This window comes from Gymnoscopelus braueri (genome assembly GCF_963280865.1).
Source record: "Gymnoscopelus braueri genome assembly, chromosome: 10".
In the NCBI taxonomy this organism is placed as follows: domain Eukaryota; kingdom Metazoa; phylum Chordata; class Actinopteri; order Myctophiformes; family Myctophidae; genus Gymnoscopelus; species Gymnoscopelus braueri.
Genome location: NC_137611.1, coordinates 25000916 through 25017377, shown reverse-complemented (window position 1 = coordinate 25017377; position 16462 = coordinate 25000916). Strand labels below are relative to the sequence as shown.

Genomic DNA, 16462 nt, shown 5'->3' with positions numbered 1-16462 from the left:
TAAGTGTTATCTTTGATGTGTCGTTACTCACTCACCGAGGTAGGAAGTGGCGTTGAGTTTTTCCAGCGATTCCCCTGTCTGTGAGTCTGGTCGACCCCCACCATTGATTGGCATAGTGGGAGGCGCGTGTCTAAGTGAAAATCGCCTAATTCTACAACTCCAAACTTCTTTTTTTTTCCACAAATCCTCCTCATGGTGTCTCCTGATACTTTCACACGCACTGTTTATCACTCACGAGCTGGCGTTCATGGTCAGCGACGTGAATGTTTTCCTCTCGCGAGATTTCCTGAGGAGCGCAGTGAGCACTGCTCGGGAAATCTCACTATGCCTTTAAAAGGGTGGCATTTGTTCCTCAACGTAGTGCAAATGTGCATTCAAAGTTTCACCGCAATCGGACGCTGCGTTCATGATTTGCGGCATTTTGTTCAAAACGGGCCACTCCTGCAAACATTACATGTCAATGTTAGCCAATCAGGATGGAATATGAAAAATCAAACAGATCCGTCTTGATCACATGACTATAAAGATCATGTGTTCCGATTTGCGTGAAATTTGGATAAGATCTGAAGGCTTAATATCAAAAAATGTGTTTTACATAAGTCTGCCTCCTGGTGGCGCTATAAAAGGCAAATGTGAAAAATTCAGGGCAAATGTTTTTCCTTGGCCTCTAGAGAGTGTGCATACAAAGTTTTACACTTATCGGTGCAGTTATAGGTAAAAACACGAATCGGCCTGTTACAGCGCCACCATGAGGCTGATTTGAACATTTTCAAATGGCATTTCTTCCTCGGCCTAATGGGAATGTGTGTGCAAAATTTCACGGAAATTGCATGCTGTGTTCATGATTTGAGGCATTTTGTTCGAAACGAAGTACTCTTGCAAACTTTGAAAGACAATTTTTGCCAATCAGGATGGAATATGAAAAATCTGAAATGAGCCGTTTCTTTGAATGACTATAGAGATACTGTGTACCGATTTGGGGGATTTTTGGCCAAAATCTGTAGGAGTACTGTTCAGAAATGTGTTTTGCACAAATCGGCCTCCTGGTGGCGCTATAAAAGGCCCATGTGAAAAATTTGGAGCAGAGGTTCTGCTCTGGCATCCAGGGAGTGTGTGTGCACAGTTTCGCTGCGATCAAGCCAACGGTGCCAGAGATTAGCTGTCCACAAAATGACAGAATGACGGACGGACACACACACACACGGACGGACGGACAGGGGGTAAAACATACTCTCTCGCCATGCCTTTCGGCCTGGCGGAGACAATTATTTTGCTACTATTTACTCATAAGTATAAAGACGCTATGGGTGATGAGCGTCTTTCTGTGCAGTACGTGTCGTGTTTTTATCCGGTCGCCAAGAGTTTAAATATTTTCAACTCTGCCCGTTTGGACAAGAGCACTTTGTGTTTTCAGCTGGAGAAAAACGCCTTGGTGGACACACGGCCTTATGCACACAGTCTATTAGCACGGGAGCTTCCCTCTCCCCGGTCCAACAAGGAACACTCCCTGACACTCACAACGCACTGGGGCGGCAGTAGCTCTGGAGGTCAAGCGGCCAATTGGAAATTGGAAGGTTGCCGGTTCGATCCCTCCTGGCTCATTGTCGAAGTGTCCTTGAGCAAGACAATTACCTCCTAACTACTCCCAATGAGCAGGTTGGTGCCTTGCATGGTTTCCTCCAACATTCATAATAATGATAACAATAATAATAATAATAATAATAATAATGTAGACCTTATTTTTGGGGGGTAAATTCAGTTTCATCTTCACCTAGGTGGTGGCTGCTCAGGTGGTCATATTGAACACTTGGGGGGTGCAGTTAGGGGTTCAGTGTCTTACTCAGGGGCACCTCGACACATAGCCGGGGCCGGGAATCAAACCTGAGACTTTCTGTTTCCCAGGCAGCCTCTCTACCCATTGGCTGCCCCTACGATTCATGTGAATGTGTGTGTGTGTGAATGGATGAATGTAAAGGCGCTATATACAGAAAATGCACCATTTGTTCATCCACATGGATGCAGATTTCAAGTTCAAGCTCAAATGTATTCAAATGTAAGGCAATTGTGTTGCCCATCATGGGGATCAGCCTCAGGGGCTATAGCTCAACTTGACAGTATCTGCAAGTTGAGCCCCAGAAGATGGAACCGGGGAGCAAGGGCAGATATGCAAGGCCAAGGACTGCTCCACATCATGGTAACCACTAAAATATTGTGCCACAAGTTCTGGTCTGCTGACATCCAGGACGAGTGCATCATTGAATTGGATCTCGAACGAGTATAATGTCAATACTCAGCAGTGGTGGAAAAAGTACTCAAATCACTTAAGTAAAGGTGTCAATACTACAATGTAGAAAAACTCTCTTACAAGTAAAAGTCCGGTAATCAAAATTTACTTGAGTAAATGTACAAACGTATTGGCATCAAAATATACTTAAAGTACGAAAAGTAAAAGTACTCATTATGCAGAATGTTTAAAAAAAAAGTTTTTAAAAAAAATCTACAAAATCTACAAGCTCAGATCTGCTATTTTCAAATGGACAATATATATATATGGCTGAAGTGGTCAATGTATGTTTTGTGATAATAATCTAAATCTGCAAAGTAACTAGTAACTAAAGCTGTCAAATAATTGTAGTGGAGGAAAAGTACAATATTTGCCTCTGAGATAGCGGAGTAGAAGTAAAAGTATTGAAAATGGGAAATACTCCATTAAAGTAAGAAAAAGTGTACTTAAGTACAGTACTTGAGAAAATGTACTACTGATACTCAGGCACCTCAGGCACAGCATGAATGCTTGCCCAGAACAGCAGCCAGACAAGACATTGTTTCACAAGCCCAGCCACCTGCCCACAGTGGGATGGAGGTGAACGGTGGGTTTCGAACACCATAGACAATCAGTCATTCACCAGCACTTGTACCATCGGTATAGGGCCCCTCACTGGAGACTTGTGCAGCAGTGGTTGAGCTCTTTGAGCGGGGCAACAAGGACCTCTCACCAGCCAGCCAAAAACACTGTGCAGTAAAACACATTTCTATTGCACCTGCAAATGTGAGAATAGTGGCTATGGCTATGGAGGAAGCAGGTGCAGGTGAATATCGTAACTGAATTCAAAACATCCAAAGCATTTGTATCTAATAATATTATGATTATAAAATACTATCATGTATTATTCTTATTATTTATTAATATTACCGTTGCTTCTTGACAGGGTAAAGATCCAATGCTCTGATAGTCCAGTCTACAGTCACTTCACAGCCAGTGGGCAATTGAAAGGGAAACCCTCATCACTGTCATCCTGTTTGCAGTTGCAAGCGATATTTAATGATTTACCCCTCTAATTTTGAGATTAAAGCTCACCACTAATGATAGAACACCGCAGTAACTTTGACTTAGAATATAGATCTCTCCAGTCCAGTAAACCACAGGGGAGGAGAGAAGGGCGGAGAGTGACGCACTTTGTCATATATATAGACAGGGTGATTCCACCTCTCTTTCGCCAGAGTGGAAAGAATGTCTTGATAGGTCCACCCCATCAGGCACACACGTACAAACATTATATATAAAAAAAATCAACAGCAAAAGAAAACAGTAACAACGTCAGTATTGGATCACAAATTAATGTGCAGCTGTTTTAGTAGGCTAAATGTAAAGGTTATTAGTCATATTGATTACAAAGTAATTACCCACCAATCAAATGAAGATGTGTTAAACAAAGAGGAAAACATTTGTCACTGCAATGCTTGTACAAACTGACATAGTATGTTTGTTCAGCATCTGTTCATGCGACTACGATATTGCTGCATAATTGTGAGTTATGCTATGACATAATACAGAATGCGTAAAAAAAAAGGTTGTTGTGGGCTGTGAAAACAATGACATAATATCCTTCCGCAATCTGCTAACTTTCAGTTCTGACATGGGATGATCTAATCAACGCACTTGGCATTTTCATTAATTATTACCACAATATGTAGCTGTGTGACGTTTGGCATTCAGTGACATCGACATTGGCACTGCCGGCCTTCCAAAGATGCTGATGATTTCCAACCCCAGTCTCCAAATTGTGTTTTATGTTTAAAAATCCATTGAAGAAGGTGGAAATTGCAGCACTCCAAAAAATACAAATGCAAGAACTTAACTGCAACAACTTTCTTTAGAGCATAGTGTTTGTATGTAGTATGCAAGCTTAATCAGGGGTGTTCAAAACTCATGTAAAAACTGATCCCCAAAGATACATTTTTACACTCCGAGTTAAGGTTAACACAGATTTGGCTGGATAGGATCATGCTGGTTTGTCATAATAATGAAGTTGAAACATTGTTAAATGGGTAATGATGAAGCACAAACTGGGAGAATGAGACCTTAAGGCCTCACATCTGAGTACAAACCCTATGCCATTGTCCCAGTCAACCTTATATGGTCAGATGCAGTTTGAAATTGTTTTGGGATAAAGTTGGATTCCTCCTCCTCAAAAGAAGACGAAAAAAACACAAATATTCACTGTTTCTGACTCTCAAAACATTGGTCTACCACAGGTGCAAGTTTTCCATACCAATTAGCAAGTGCTCCACCCACAAATTTTCCATCAAAATAAACTGGGAAACACATAAAAAAATGCACATTAAAATGGGAGTGATTGTCTTTGATATTCAATGCTTTAATTGAAACCAGGCAGCAGAATTATAGAGCTCTTGTTTTGACGGCTCCATGGTTTCCATCAGTAAAGGGGATTCCTGACTGATATCCTGAGGAACGCTACATTTCCTTCAGAGGAAAGCCAACCGACATAGCACGTCATTGTTTTCCATTAGCTTCATGGTCAATAGGCATTATATTTTTTCTATCTGTAATAGACACTGGGTCAAAGGTTCAGACTCTCCCTCTCTCTGCCACTCACACATTTTGCACACAAATTTCAGCAACCACCTCACATATGGCAGGGCTGGGTAAACATCTGGTAATCTTTGTTTCAGCTTCTCAATAGCTCACCAGGCTATGGTCTCTATGTGTACTCAATCTTCTCCAATTACATAGTTGCTGGCTGCTCCCCTGAGGTTACGTGGACAAACCATTTGGGATTGCGGAAGGAGTTTCCACAAAATAGGTGTTGTCCAAAAATTCCTTGCAGTTATGGAAATAAACCCACAGTAAAGAGAAAGAGATATGGAGACTTGGAGAAAAGGGGGCCGTGTGCATGGCAAATGTTAGCGTGCTCCTTCTTTTGCATATACATTTATCATGGAATTGTTTGTTTTTTTCTATTTCAGTCTTCAACTCTTTTTTGAAGTAAGACTACTGTAGTGACAGAATCTTTCAACAGACGTCCAAATACAAAAGGCCAACACAAGACACTGCTTGGGAAAAGTAGAGAATTATGTGAACGCACGTCAAGAAGCATCTCTGTATGAGACCTGATGAACGGAACCTTTAACAATGCTGTTTTGTTTGTGACCGTGCCAAGGGCGAGAGCACAGACGAAATGATGCACTTTGAAAACCTTCGGATCGCAGACATTTTACTCCATTCCGAAATTAAATCCATTCTCAGCCCAAGGATGGTTATAATTATTCTTTCCGTTTATGGTTGTGTTCAACTGAAAGCTCACAGCCAACAGTATTAGGCTGGCGGCTTCCTTTTGGAACTTCTTAAAAGACCATGTCACAATTATTCCAACCTGACCTTGTTGGTCCACACCCTCCTTATAGGCAAAACCTTTTGTCCTGGCACAGAATGTAACTTTGTCAAACCTTCTCCCTGCATTCTGCTGTTGCAATCCTGTCTACAGGTCTCTTTTTTTTTAATTAATTTGCATTTAAGAAGCGCTGCATCTGGACAGTGACTTCACAGGTCCCACTGTCAGGGCTGTTCTTACCATGCTGGCAGGAAGCCAGACAATGGCTGCTGGCCCGGGCTCCTTTTCCTAAGTCCCACCCAGACGCTGCGTGCGCCGTCATCCAGCTGAAATGTAAACCCCAGATTCAGCTGTGTTTGTTATGGTTGCGCCGGGCCCTCTGTGAACACACAACGTTGTCACAACGTAGCTATAACAGCGGGGCGATATTTCAACAACAATCTATTTGGTCAGCTGCAATTACATCACTAGGTGGTCAAGCACACAAGTTTGCAAGAATGATAATTAGGATTATTTTGCGGGCAACCTTAGCAAGGGAACTACATGCCGTTGTAACGCACCTGGACATTTAATACAGAAGTTCAAGTCAAGTACTTTCAAGCATGTTGTCACAGCCTTTGAAATTGACCCCAATGGACTGTGTTCACAGAAGCACCATCATTACTTTGCTTGGTGGGGGCATTCAATTTGACAGCAGAGGCCTACAATGCAGCATTGCATCTTTTAATCATACAAGTATAAACAATACTTTGGATCAGAGGGTGGTATTGCCCCTAAGATCAATGGCCTGTCACGCTAATGACTATTTACTCTCCAGAGAAAATGAATAGCTTAAACGCTCATTTCTATCCCAAAATGACCCTTGTCTCAACCCCAAGGAGGTTGGTACACACACACACACACACACACACACACACACACACACACACACCCACACACACACACGCGGTCAACTTTAATCAGATTGCTGTCCCTGCAGACTGCACATCAGTGCAACAACCCTTGGGTCATAAAATGTCTTTGCTGTCCCCTTACTCAAAAGACTCTCAGTGTCACCATGATGGGACTATTTAGAGAAAAACCTATCTGAATATGCACAACCCCATAGCCTGTTGTCTGTGACTAGGCGAGTGGCTGAGCTGGGGGTCTACGCAGTGTGGCATCACTCGGGTGGGTAATTTATTGTGGGAGCTAAGTGTTTCCATTTGCAGCAAGAGCCACTAAAAACAGTCTCGCTGAAGGTTTCTGGGGGGCCCACTCGTAAAAGTACTGATGCGGTGTGAGCTGGCTTCTGGCCTGACAACCTGTTTGGGGGAACTGTATAGATGGGATTTTAATGAATACATAATCCAGTCATCACAAAAAAGGACTCCTCACACTTGCCAAAGGTACACTCCTGACCATTGTGTTTTTATTCACCCGATGCAGAAGAGGAGTGTGATGCATTTTTAGTAGAGGTTTCAGAGAGAAAACAAGACCTGCAAAGAAACGTGGGTTGGTGGTTTCCATTACTGCGTTCACTGTAAATGTCCAAAAGAAAGGATTAAAGTGGGGGGTGCAAGCCTTAATTTGAAATTATGACTAAGGCACAAATGAACTTGCAATGGAATTGAAATTATAGAGGGAAAAAATGATTGGTGGCTGCCTGGCTGGTAGCAATATAGGTGACAGTCATTCATTGTCCAATATACATACTGTATGTAATATTAATACTATATTAATCCAATTGATCTATCACAGTAGCAGGAGGACAACAGAAATGAATGCTGTCCTTACCAGCAGCAGAACATTCTGAGTGAGCGTTTCAGTTTTGGTGATCATCAATTAAATGTCATCATCAACTCACTGCTGCCCCCTACTGAATCTAATAACAAGTGACAAAATCATTACATTATAACAGTGGGTTATAACCTCAATAACATCCACTGAACCAAATCAGTCAATCAGGAATCTTTTAGAATAAACTTCTAGTCCACCACAAACAGGTGCAGCACAACTTCTACACAAGTGATGTGGTATGTTGTTATAAGTCAGATATTTTCAAACTTTTCTTTGGAATACCACCAACATAAGTTGCTAGAATTGCAGGTAGAACCCAGTGTTCTAAGCTGACATTTCAGTTGGATCTCATTTAACTTCTGAGAAATAATTAAAATGTGATACACATTTAGCTTGGCTGCCTATAAACCTGTTTAAACAAATGTGTGACTCTGATTAGGAATGTTTGTGGATCAAAAGATGGACAAAATAGATAAATAAAGTGCACAGCCAGGACCAAAGAAAACAATATATCGACACGGCACAAATGAAATCATCATGTTGCTCAACATCTGGGAAAGTACCATATCAGCCTTACAGAGGGCATCTTTAGGTTGACCGACCACAAAAGAAAAATTAATCCAGGCGTGCAAATCTGACCAAGATGCATGCAACAAATGGATAATCTATTAAATAAAAACTGGCAAAATGTAAATGTGCAATACAAGCTTGACAAATAATGAATATGTTTAATGTACAGTAAATGTTACTACAAACAGAATGGTATTATGATTTTTTCTTATGTCCCGCCTTATGGTGATGTAGTGTGTCATATCTCTTTCTTTTGGAGACTGGATCCAGCCCCCTTGGTTGGACTCAGGCACCTTCCTTCCAGGAACTTTTTCTCCCAGTTCTAACATTAACCAACAGGCCTTATTTCCTGAAACTAGAAACTCCCTCAGCAAAAGGAAACGCAGCAACACCTGCACCAGTGAGAGGCCAGCCAGGACATGAGTCAAAAATGAGGCCATTACAGTCAGACATGCTTTAAAAGCCTCATTTATACTTCGTAGCATGACGGTGTCACTCTTTTCTGTACAAACTATGTACAAACTATAAATCATTATTGGTGTGCTGAAAGTTAAAATATGCATTTCTGATTAATCATTAAACTGTTTTAAGTCAACAGCCTATATGTGACACTGTTAATTAAATACTGATACTGCATGCAGCCAAATATAATGTATAATCTAAACAACGTGAGGATCACAAACAATTGTATTACATATTCTGTTAAAAAATGCATTCTAAATTCATTACAAACATAAAAACAAAAGGCTTGTCAAGCAATGGAAACCAAAGAGTTTACCAGGATATTGCAGGAGAATATGTCAAAACATCTCTGAATTCAAGAGGATATTTTCCTTATAGACGAAAAACAACTTTTGACTCCCGATGGGAAATGAGATGACGACTCTAACTTAGTTTGTATCACAATCACAAAAACTCCTTATTTTGGAGCAGAGTGCAAGCCACATGTGCCCTCACAGAATCCCACAAGCCCAGGCTGCCGTTTCCCAGCGAGAGTTGATTGATTGGCCATCAATTGAGACACGCTCCTTGTATGAGAGCACCCTTCACCACAGGACTATCAAGTAAACAGACTTGGAAGTCAAGGCCAGCAGAATCCCTTGTGTCTCCATACCATCCGTTAGGAAGGCAAAGCCGGATCTCATGTATCTGTGGTCAGACAAGACCGCCACCACTTCCTCGTATTGCAAGGCTGCTTCTAAACCACGCCAGTATGTGCTCTATTTCCCTAACCTTTTTTAGGGGTTGGAATTCACATAACCATGTGGTATGCTTCTGGAGTTTGGGACTTCCAAAATCTGACTGTTTATCACTCAAATCAACAAAAATAAATGGTCTACAGTGAAAACATATTCCCTCCGAGTGAAACAAAAAGAAAAAAACATCTCAGCACTGCCATGTCCGGTCATTCCTTTGTGTCATCCTGTGCTTAAATGTTATGGGTCTCTTTCACATCTATAATGGTGGGCTGTGTTTAACTGAAGTGATAAGTTCATAATGACTGGGTTGAGAGCTGTTGAGCGAGGCTGTTGGTCCTCTTTCACTCCCTTTTAAAGTAAGGCTTCTTCCCGAGTCATAATTGAAAGTGCCAACTGCTTGCCAAATCAAATGAATCTGGGCTCTTAACTTGCGGTGGTCCCCCTTTCTCGTGAAAATTGCCCAACAGAGGTGGTGAACAGAATGCCAATCATCTGGAGCCAGAAGAGTGTTATAATAGCAGGCAGGTTTACAAAGGGAGTCATATCCATGAAACAGTACTCATGGCACTAAGAAACAGTAAATAACTTCCCAAATAACTTCCTTTTCCATTTAGCATGTGTTTGACATTCTCCATGCCACTTTTTCATATGGCAGCCCCGTTATGATGGGTGTTACCTAACCAGGAATATTTTGAGGCTTCAAAACTTTTTCCATATCAGTTCCAGCTAAATAGGAGTAATTGCCATTCGAATGACCTAAAGTACGTAGACCTAAAGTACCGATAATTATATCTTTCATCCATTTTATTACCAGGGCAGTCAAAAATGACACAGTTAAAGCTCTTACAGATATATAAAGAATAAATAACAGATTGTTACGAATTAAATTAGCACAACAATAAAATGACAAAAGGAAATCACAGAATTACAGTATTATAGCATGTCATTTACACATAGATTTATAATAATAAATATTAATCTACATTATGTTGCTGTAGACTTCCCCTACCCAACATCATTTTATATTTAAATTAAAATATACAGTAGAGATGTGTTTTGTATTGTTTTTCAAGACCTCCTGGACATATCTGCACATTTATAGTCTGCTTTTTTTACACTGATAATGATATAATATTTCCCTTTGATGCAAAACACAACAGTAACACTGGGACATGCAAGACGTGAAGCCAGGGTGACACTGTGTCCACAGAGAATGAGCCTGGAACCCAAGGACCTGGATAGGAGGGGCATTGGCAGACAAACAATTACCAGTTAAAATGGAAAGATCAAAGTTATGGATCACAAAATGGAACACTAACGCCATTGACAATGTTATCTGCTATTGGACTACTCATTTCACATTAATGTTTTATATAGAACACATGCCCAAGTTTCTGGGAATGTTACAGACCTTTTCCATTGGTGCAAGTATAATCTCATGCACTTTCTGCCAAAAGCATATAGAGGAGCAGCATGAAGATGATGTGGCAGGATAACAGTCACCCATTACCTCATGAAAAGGATTAGATCAGGTCTGTCATGCACTTTTACAACTGGATGTGTCACTTCAAATACATGTGTTTGTCTAGTTTTGGAGCAACGCATATTGAAGAGTCTGTTAAAACTGGACTCAAACATAATGCTGAAAATATCACTGCTTTTGTATTTCAATGTGTAACCCAGTGGAAAATTTAGGATTAATAATTACATTATTAAAGAAAGTATCAAAATATCATTTGAGCAAAGTCCCACATTGAGTTAAGGGTTTGTGTGACTGAGGGTTTTGGCATGTTTGCTCTGAGAAGCGCAGAGCACACGAGAATTCACTGTATTGTACGTAAATCGTAAATAGATTGTATTAGATTCATAACAGCATTAACAACGATAAGAAACTTACGGTGTATTTCTCAGCTATGACTGGTTCGTTGTGTCAACTACAGCAATCTTTTCATGCGCGAGGTGTGCTTGTCAACGTGCATGGTGGCCCGGTCTGTGGAGCTGGTCAGCACATCCAAGACCTCGTCCTGGCGCTCCAGCTCCGTCTCAGCTTCCAGAGCCAGGTTCTTCAGCTGCATGAAAACCTACAACCCCCCCATACACACAAACACACACACAGACACACATGCATATAAAAATGTTTAAAAACACACACACACACACACACACACACACACACACACACACACACACACACACACACACACACACACACACACACACACACACACACACACACACACACACACACACACACACACACACACACACACACACACACACACACACGAGAAAGAAAGACAAAGTACATGTCATTAGTTTGAGAAATCACACTCCAGCCCCCACTGAACTTGGACGAGCATGGAGGGGGCCACAAATAAAGGAAGGGGAGATACAACACAGAAATGCGGGGGGAGATGGAGGAAGCTAGGGGAGTGATGAAACTTAGACCATATGTAGAGATAGACCATATAAAGATGGGGTCAGCGAGTTAGAAAGGTACTATCTCAGTGGAATATAGAGAGCGAGTAGAAAAAGGGGTGACAGATAGGCAACTTTTTCACCCTTTTTTCAGAATTCTCCCTTCTTTCCCTGGCCACACAGAAAATGGGAAGCTAATAAAAATGGCTGCAGACGAAATGTCAGCATTACAATCTGACACCAGCTGTGATACAATTATAGCTACCAACATGATAGCTATAGCTAGGTATATGATAGCTATGGTGTCATGTAATAGTATACAGTATGTGATCATTAAAAGACACCGGCTGGTCTCCTGGGGTCACTGATATCTGACGGACAATAACATTTGTTGTCTTCATTTTAGTGCGTTCAGTGAATTATACAACTACATCTCCACGGTCTAACAACTGTGTATGTTATGGTCGATGGAACAACTTAAATAAACCATGATGTGTGCCAAGCAAAACCTAATAAACACTCACTCCAAACCCCACCACCATGGTTTCTAAACTAATATTATGTTCTCCTACTCACGCTCACACACACCCATTAACATTATGTCAGTTTTCACTGGCCAGCAAACGTGGACATTGCAGCAGTGCACAGGAACTGGTCCAGACAGGAGTTAGAAAACAGATAGTATTTCTGTACACACCAAAGGACAACTGCATTCCATCTCTCAGGTCGGACAACTATGTTGGATTGTGATGGAAATACTTTATAAGTTAAACTAGGCTAATATGACCTAATCATGCCATATACCCTTACATTTGCAGGAGTTCTGGTGCGTCATTGAATAAACATAGAAATGTACTATTTTTAGCATCTGCTTATATCATGGCTAAAAGAAGTAAGTCATGTAGAAACCCCCAAATGTAAACATTTAGTCTAATGTGCTATTACAAAAATAAAATAAAAACTCTTGTCATGCTTTTGAAATAGTTAATTTCAAGGGCATTTTCAATTTCAAACAATATTCAGAGTGATATGCATGGACAAAGAGGGGTATTTGCTAAAGCACTTTAGCAAAAAAAAAAGCACAGAATATTAGACGCTCTTTACCCACTGAAGGTTGTTATATTGACATGAATTACATTAACAGTAGGGTGTGTCCAAAAGTGTAGCATTATGTCAAAATTGGTAGCCTTTGAAGTCTCAGCTATTATAACTTATCAGCTGTAGACAATAAGCCATTGATACAGAGACTATAGACAACCAAAACTTTAACACCGAACTAGTTCTAATTGTTACTGCCATGATGAATTTGTTTGAATAATGATTATATAGACAAGAATGATAGCGAGTTACACTAAGATAATAAAAAAAACTTTTGTTGTCCCTGTTATAATGTATAATAGTTAACTAGATAGCCGTTGTGAAGTGCTCACAAAGCCTCATTCAAGATATGTTTTATTGGCTATGATATGGAAATGTTCCCATTTAGTCCTAGAAAGAAACTATTGGCATAAGCTAATGCTGACTATATTGAGACCAAATGCATAATGGAAACTGTTTATGAAAGTAATTATGTATGGGTTAGCAAAAACAAATGTGCACTGAAGTTTTACACAAACCTTCTCATTCTAAGCAACCTGTAATAATGTCGCTAAATGAAAAATAATTGTCCTGAATTTGCGTCACTGTTTGGGTTCTGTCATCACAGACCGTGCATCTAAACCCAACTCAATGTTATATGGTCCTGAATGGAAAGACTTTCTGCAGTCTGACCAAATAACTGACCATGTCTCTTTCCCTCTCTTAAACCCAATACAGACTTTGGTTTGTGGTCTCACCAACTAGCATTTAAAACATACAGGATGAAAAATAAAAATCATTATGCTGAATCGTGGTTTGGACTGGAAATAACATTTGTACTCTATAACATTCCCCTGTTCTTCATTTTCACGTGGAGGGCAGCTTATTTTCTCAAACTTATTGTCGTGACATCAGTTTTACATACCATAAAGCGAACGCTCATCATAATATGCTTTACCGAAACTCGAGGCTGGTTTACAGTAACAGTAGCCATTATTTGAGGCAAAGTGTATAATTTTCTGCCCATAGACATAACATTTGTATGACCCTGCCCTGTGCCGTCATTATGAGTATGACCGCGTCTTAAAAGGTAACAACGGTGCAAGTCATATATCTATAGAGGCTGTGGGAGACCTCACCTGTCTCAATTCCTGGGCCTCAGCCTGGCTGACAGCTGGCCGGAGCACATGCACCTGCACCTGGGAGAGCTCCCCAGCTGGGATCTCCATGGGGACCTCTGTCTCCTGGCACATTTGCAGCAAACCTGACTCCATGGGTGGAGGAGATGGAAAAGAAACAAACATAGCCCACCTTGAAGTGCAAGTGTCTGTATGTGTGTGCAAGTGTGGAAGCCAAAGAGTAAACTGGTGGTGTAGCAGTATAGGGCACCAGAAATGAGGCGATATATTCATAAAAATACATTTCTGTAAAGGAAAGACACCCAGAGCCATATACAGTAATAATGTGTATTATGTGTTGCAGCTTACAGTTGTCATTTTGTCATATTGAGACTGCTGCGGTGCTTGAAATAACATTGTAGGACTATTCCTTGCAAGCATCTTCATTACAGCGGGCTGCAGTTGAAAATGCAGACCTTTAGTGCCACATGGTGGTCAAACTTTGCAGTACATTAAATACACAGTAAGGAAACCAAACAAACATCCTCCATACAGCAAAATCCGGAGTGGTGATTTAACTCTATTTTTATACCTTCAGAGTTAGATACTTCAGATTTCACTGTGCACTGTGATGTCAACTCACCTTCATTCCACACTGAACCCTCCGTGTCAATCGGAGAAATGGCAGGACTTGTCTTGAAGGCAGTATATTCGCAGGTGTACTCCACCTTCTTTTTGTACTGCATCTCCAGCACTGCCATTGCCTCTGGCATCTTGGCAGACAGGAGCCGGTAGCAAATATCTGGTTTACCGATGAAGCGCTGCCTGATGCTGATCTCATAGGGGTTGTGTACCCTGATGTCATCAACCTCGCTCCTTTCAAAGCGGTGAAGGAGATGGTGATTTGTATCTCGCACCTCCAGAGAGGACACAAACACTAACAGACACCCTGGCTTCAGGTCCGACTCCCCACCCCTGGACACCACGGCAGGGATGCTACTGATCACCTTGTGCATACTGGAGCCCTTCCCAGCAGCAGCAGCTCTCTCAGCGTACGCGGCCTTGGCTTCCTGCTGAGCCCTCCAGGGCAGTTTACCAAATGGCCACCAGGGAGGAGACTCAAGTTCTGTCAGCAGCCTGCAGCGAGAAAAGACAGAGATTAGAGGAATCCTACTCACGGAATGACAGTTCACATTCAAATTAGGCCTGGGTTAACCCTAACAAAGCATCCAACCACAACAGCATGGTGGAACATATTGTAGGTGTAACAATACAAGACGTTTAAAGGACCGCATACAACTAGGTCTGGTACTGTATGTTTAGCCTATTAGACTATGACACACAATATACTTACTATCGACCATTTTCCAAAGCATACCATGGTTTGTTTGAGTTTCATGTAAGTACGGTATGAAAATCAACTTGCAGATATGAAAGATTGGTTTAATAAGTCCATAGCTTATTAACCGCACAATGACTTTTAGTCAACACTAGCATTGACTCAATGATGCAGGTAAGTTCAGTATATAAATTACTTTAAATACAAACACAAAATCTGAAAATAAAGTACTGTAGGAAAATGGTCTATGTGTAATGTGTATGTATGGCCTAAGCTGTGAATAAACAATGACATGTCATGTATTGACAACTGCTTTGATCATTAAGTGATACAAAGCCAGAGAGTATTTAGGCAATTACTTGTCCGCAACACCCAAGTCAGAGTCAATCTTTTCCAGTCCTTCCATCATGTTGTCAAACTGCTCTCCCTGGTGGTGTAGGACCATGCCTGTGTCCTCCAGTCTCCTCTGGGCCCCTGTCATTAGGCTGATGAGCTCTCTGCCTTTGGAGGGCCGAGCCTCAGCCCCCTGGACCTCTGTTGAGGGAGACAGGAGACGCTCTCTCCAGAAATGCTCCAGGACATTGTAAATGACCACCCTGTTGGGCTTCAGAGAACCAAACCAGTGCTTCACGTTGCCCTGCTCAAGGACCGTGAGGGTGCTGAAGACGTAGCTGGACGATTCCATCTTGATCTCCATGATGCAGGAGAGACGAAAGCTGGCCAAAGTCTCCTTTGTCTGGTCAGAAGTGAAACGGACCGTGGTTCGGGTGAGGGACAGGGTACCATTTTCCCACCGTTTCTCACAGTTGATGTAATAGGCACCCTGCCAGCTGTGGATGGGAATGTCTCGGCTCATTTTGGTTAGGGTTGCATTCCTAGCATGAAAGAGGCACAAAATCAGTTCAATGGTTAAATATGAATCAAGCACATGTCACACAATCAATAATATGCTGATTAATATATCGACCTGTTGTTGAGCATACGTTTTAAACACCGTGATCCGAATAGAGCCCGGGGAGGGGAGGGAAAGGGTCCTGGAAAATACTGGACCAGGACTGAGAGACGATTAACACTAACTTTTAATGGTAACGTAGGCTAACGTTAGCGAGCTGGCTATCAGAGTGATTTAAACACGACATTACCGTCATTATAATGCTATAATAAACGTCTCTGAGTCTGAGCAGAGCACTTATTCGCGTTCACGCCCAATGACACACTAAACCCAGTAGATCACCTCTATACGTGACGCTAGAAAATCACAACAACGCTGTTGTTTATTACGGAAGTGACGTATGGTGCATGTACAGTAGCCTTTACTATCCGACTAGA

The 16462-nt window shown here is 41.4% G+C and overlaps 1 protein-coding gene across 3 annotated transcripts; it reads right to left on the bottom strand.

The window, feature by feature from the left end:
• Nucleotides 1-9964: 9964 nt before the first annotated feature.
• On the bottom strand, nt 9965-16400 carry snap47 (synaptosome associated protein 47). Of its 3 annotated transcripts, none has more exons than XR_013933954.1 (7): nt 16101-16400; nt 15493-16008; nt 14438-14931; nt 13816-13940; nt 11079-11262; nt 10593-10628; nt 9965-10415 (listed from the first exon to the last, which is right to left on the bottom strand). XR_013933954.1 is itself a non-coding variant. In XM_080441177.1 (6 exons), the coding sequence occupies exons 1-5, from the start codon at nt 16112-16114 to the stop codon at nt 11116-11118; spliced, it is 1296 nt and encodes a 431-aa protein (XP_080297303.1). In that variant the 5' UTR covers nt 16115-16400; the 3' UTR covers nt 9965-10415; nt 11079-11115. The 3 variants fall into 3 exon arrangements, 1 of the variants encoding a protein (XP_080297303.1); XR_013933955.1 differs by having other exon boundaries at nt 16117-16400; XM_080441177.1 differs by lacking the exon at nt 10593-10628.
• Between the last annotated feature and the right edge of the window lie 62 nt (nt 16401-16462).

What these genes read in the sequence shown, in the direction of transcription:
- snap47 (XM_080441177.1), bottom strand. An exon ending in GACTTGGGTGTTGCGGACAA is followed by an intron (nt 14,932 to 15,492) that starts GTAATTGCCTAA and finishes TTCTCGCTGCAG; the next exon opens with GCTGCTGACAGAACTTGAGT. An exon ending in GGGTTCAGTGTGGAATGAAG is followed by an intron (nt 13,941 to 14,437) that starts GTGAGTTGACAT and finishes CCATGGAGTCAG; the next exon opens with GTTTGCTGCAAATGTGCCAG.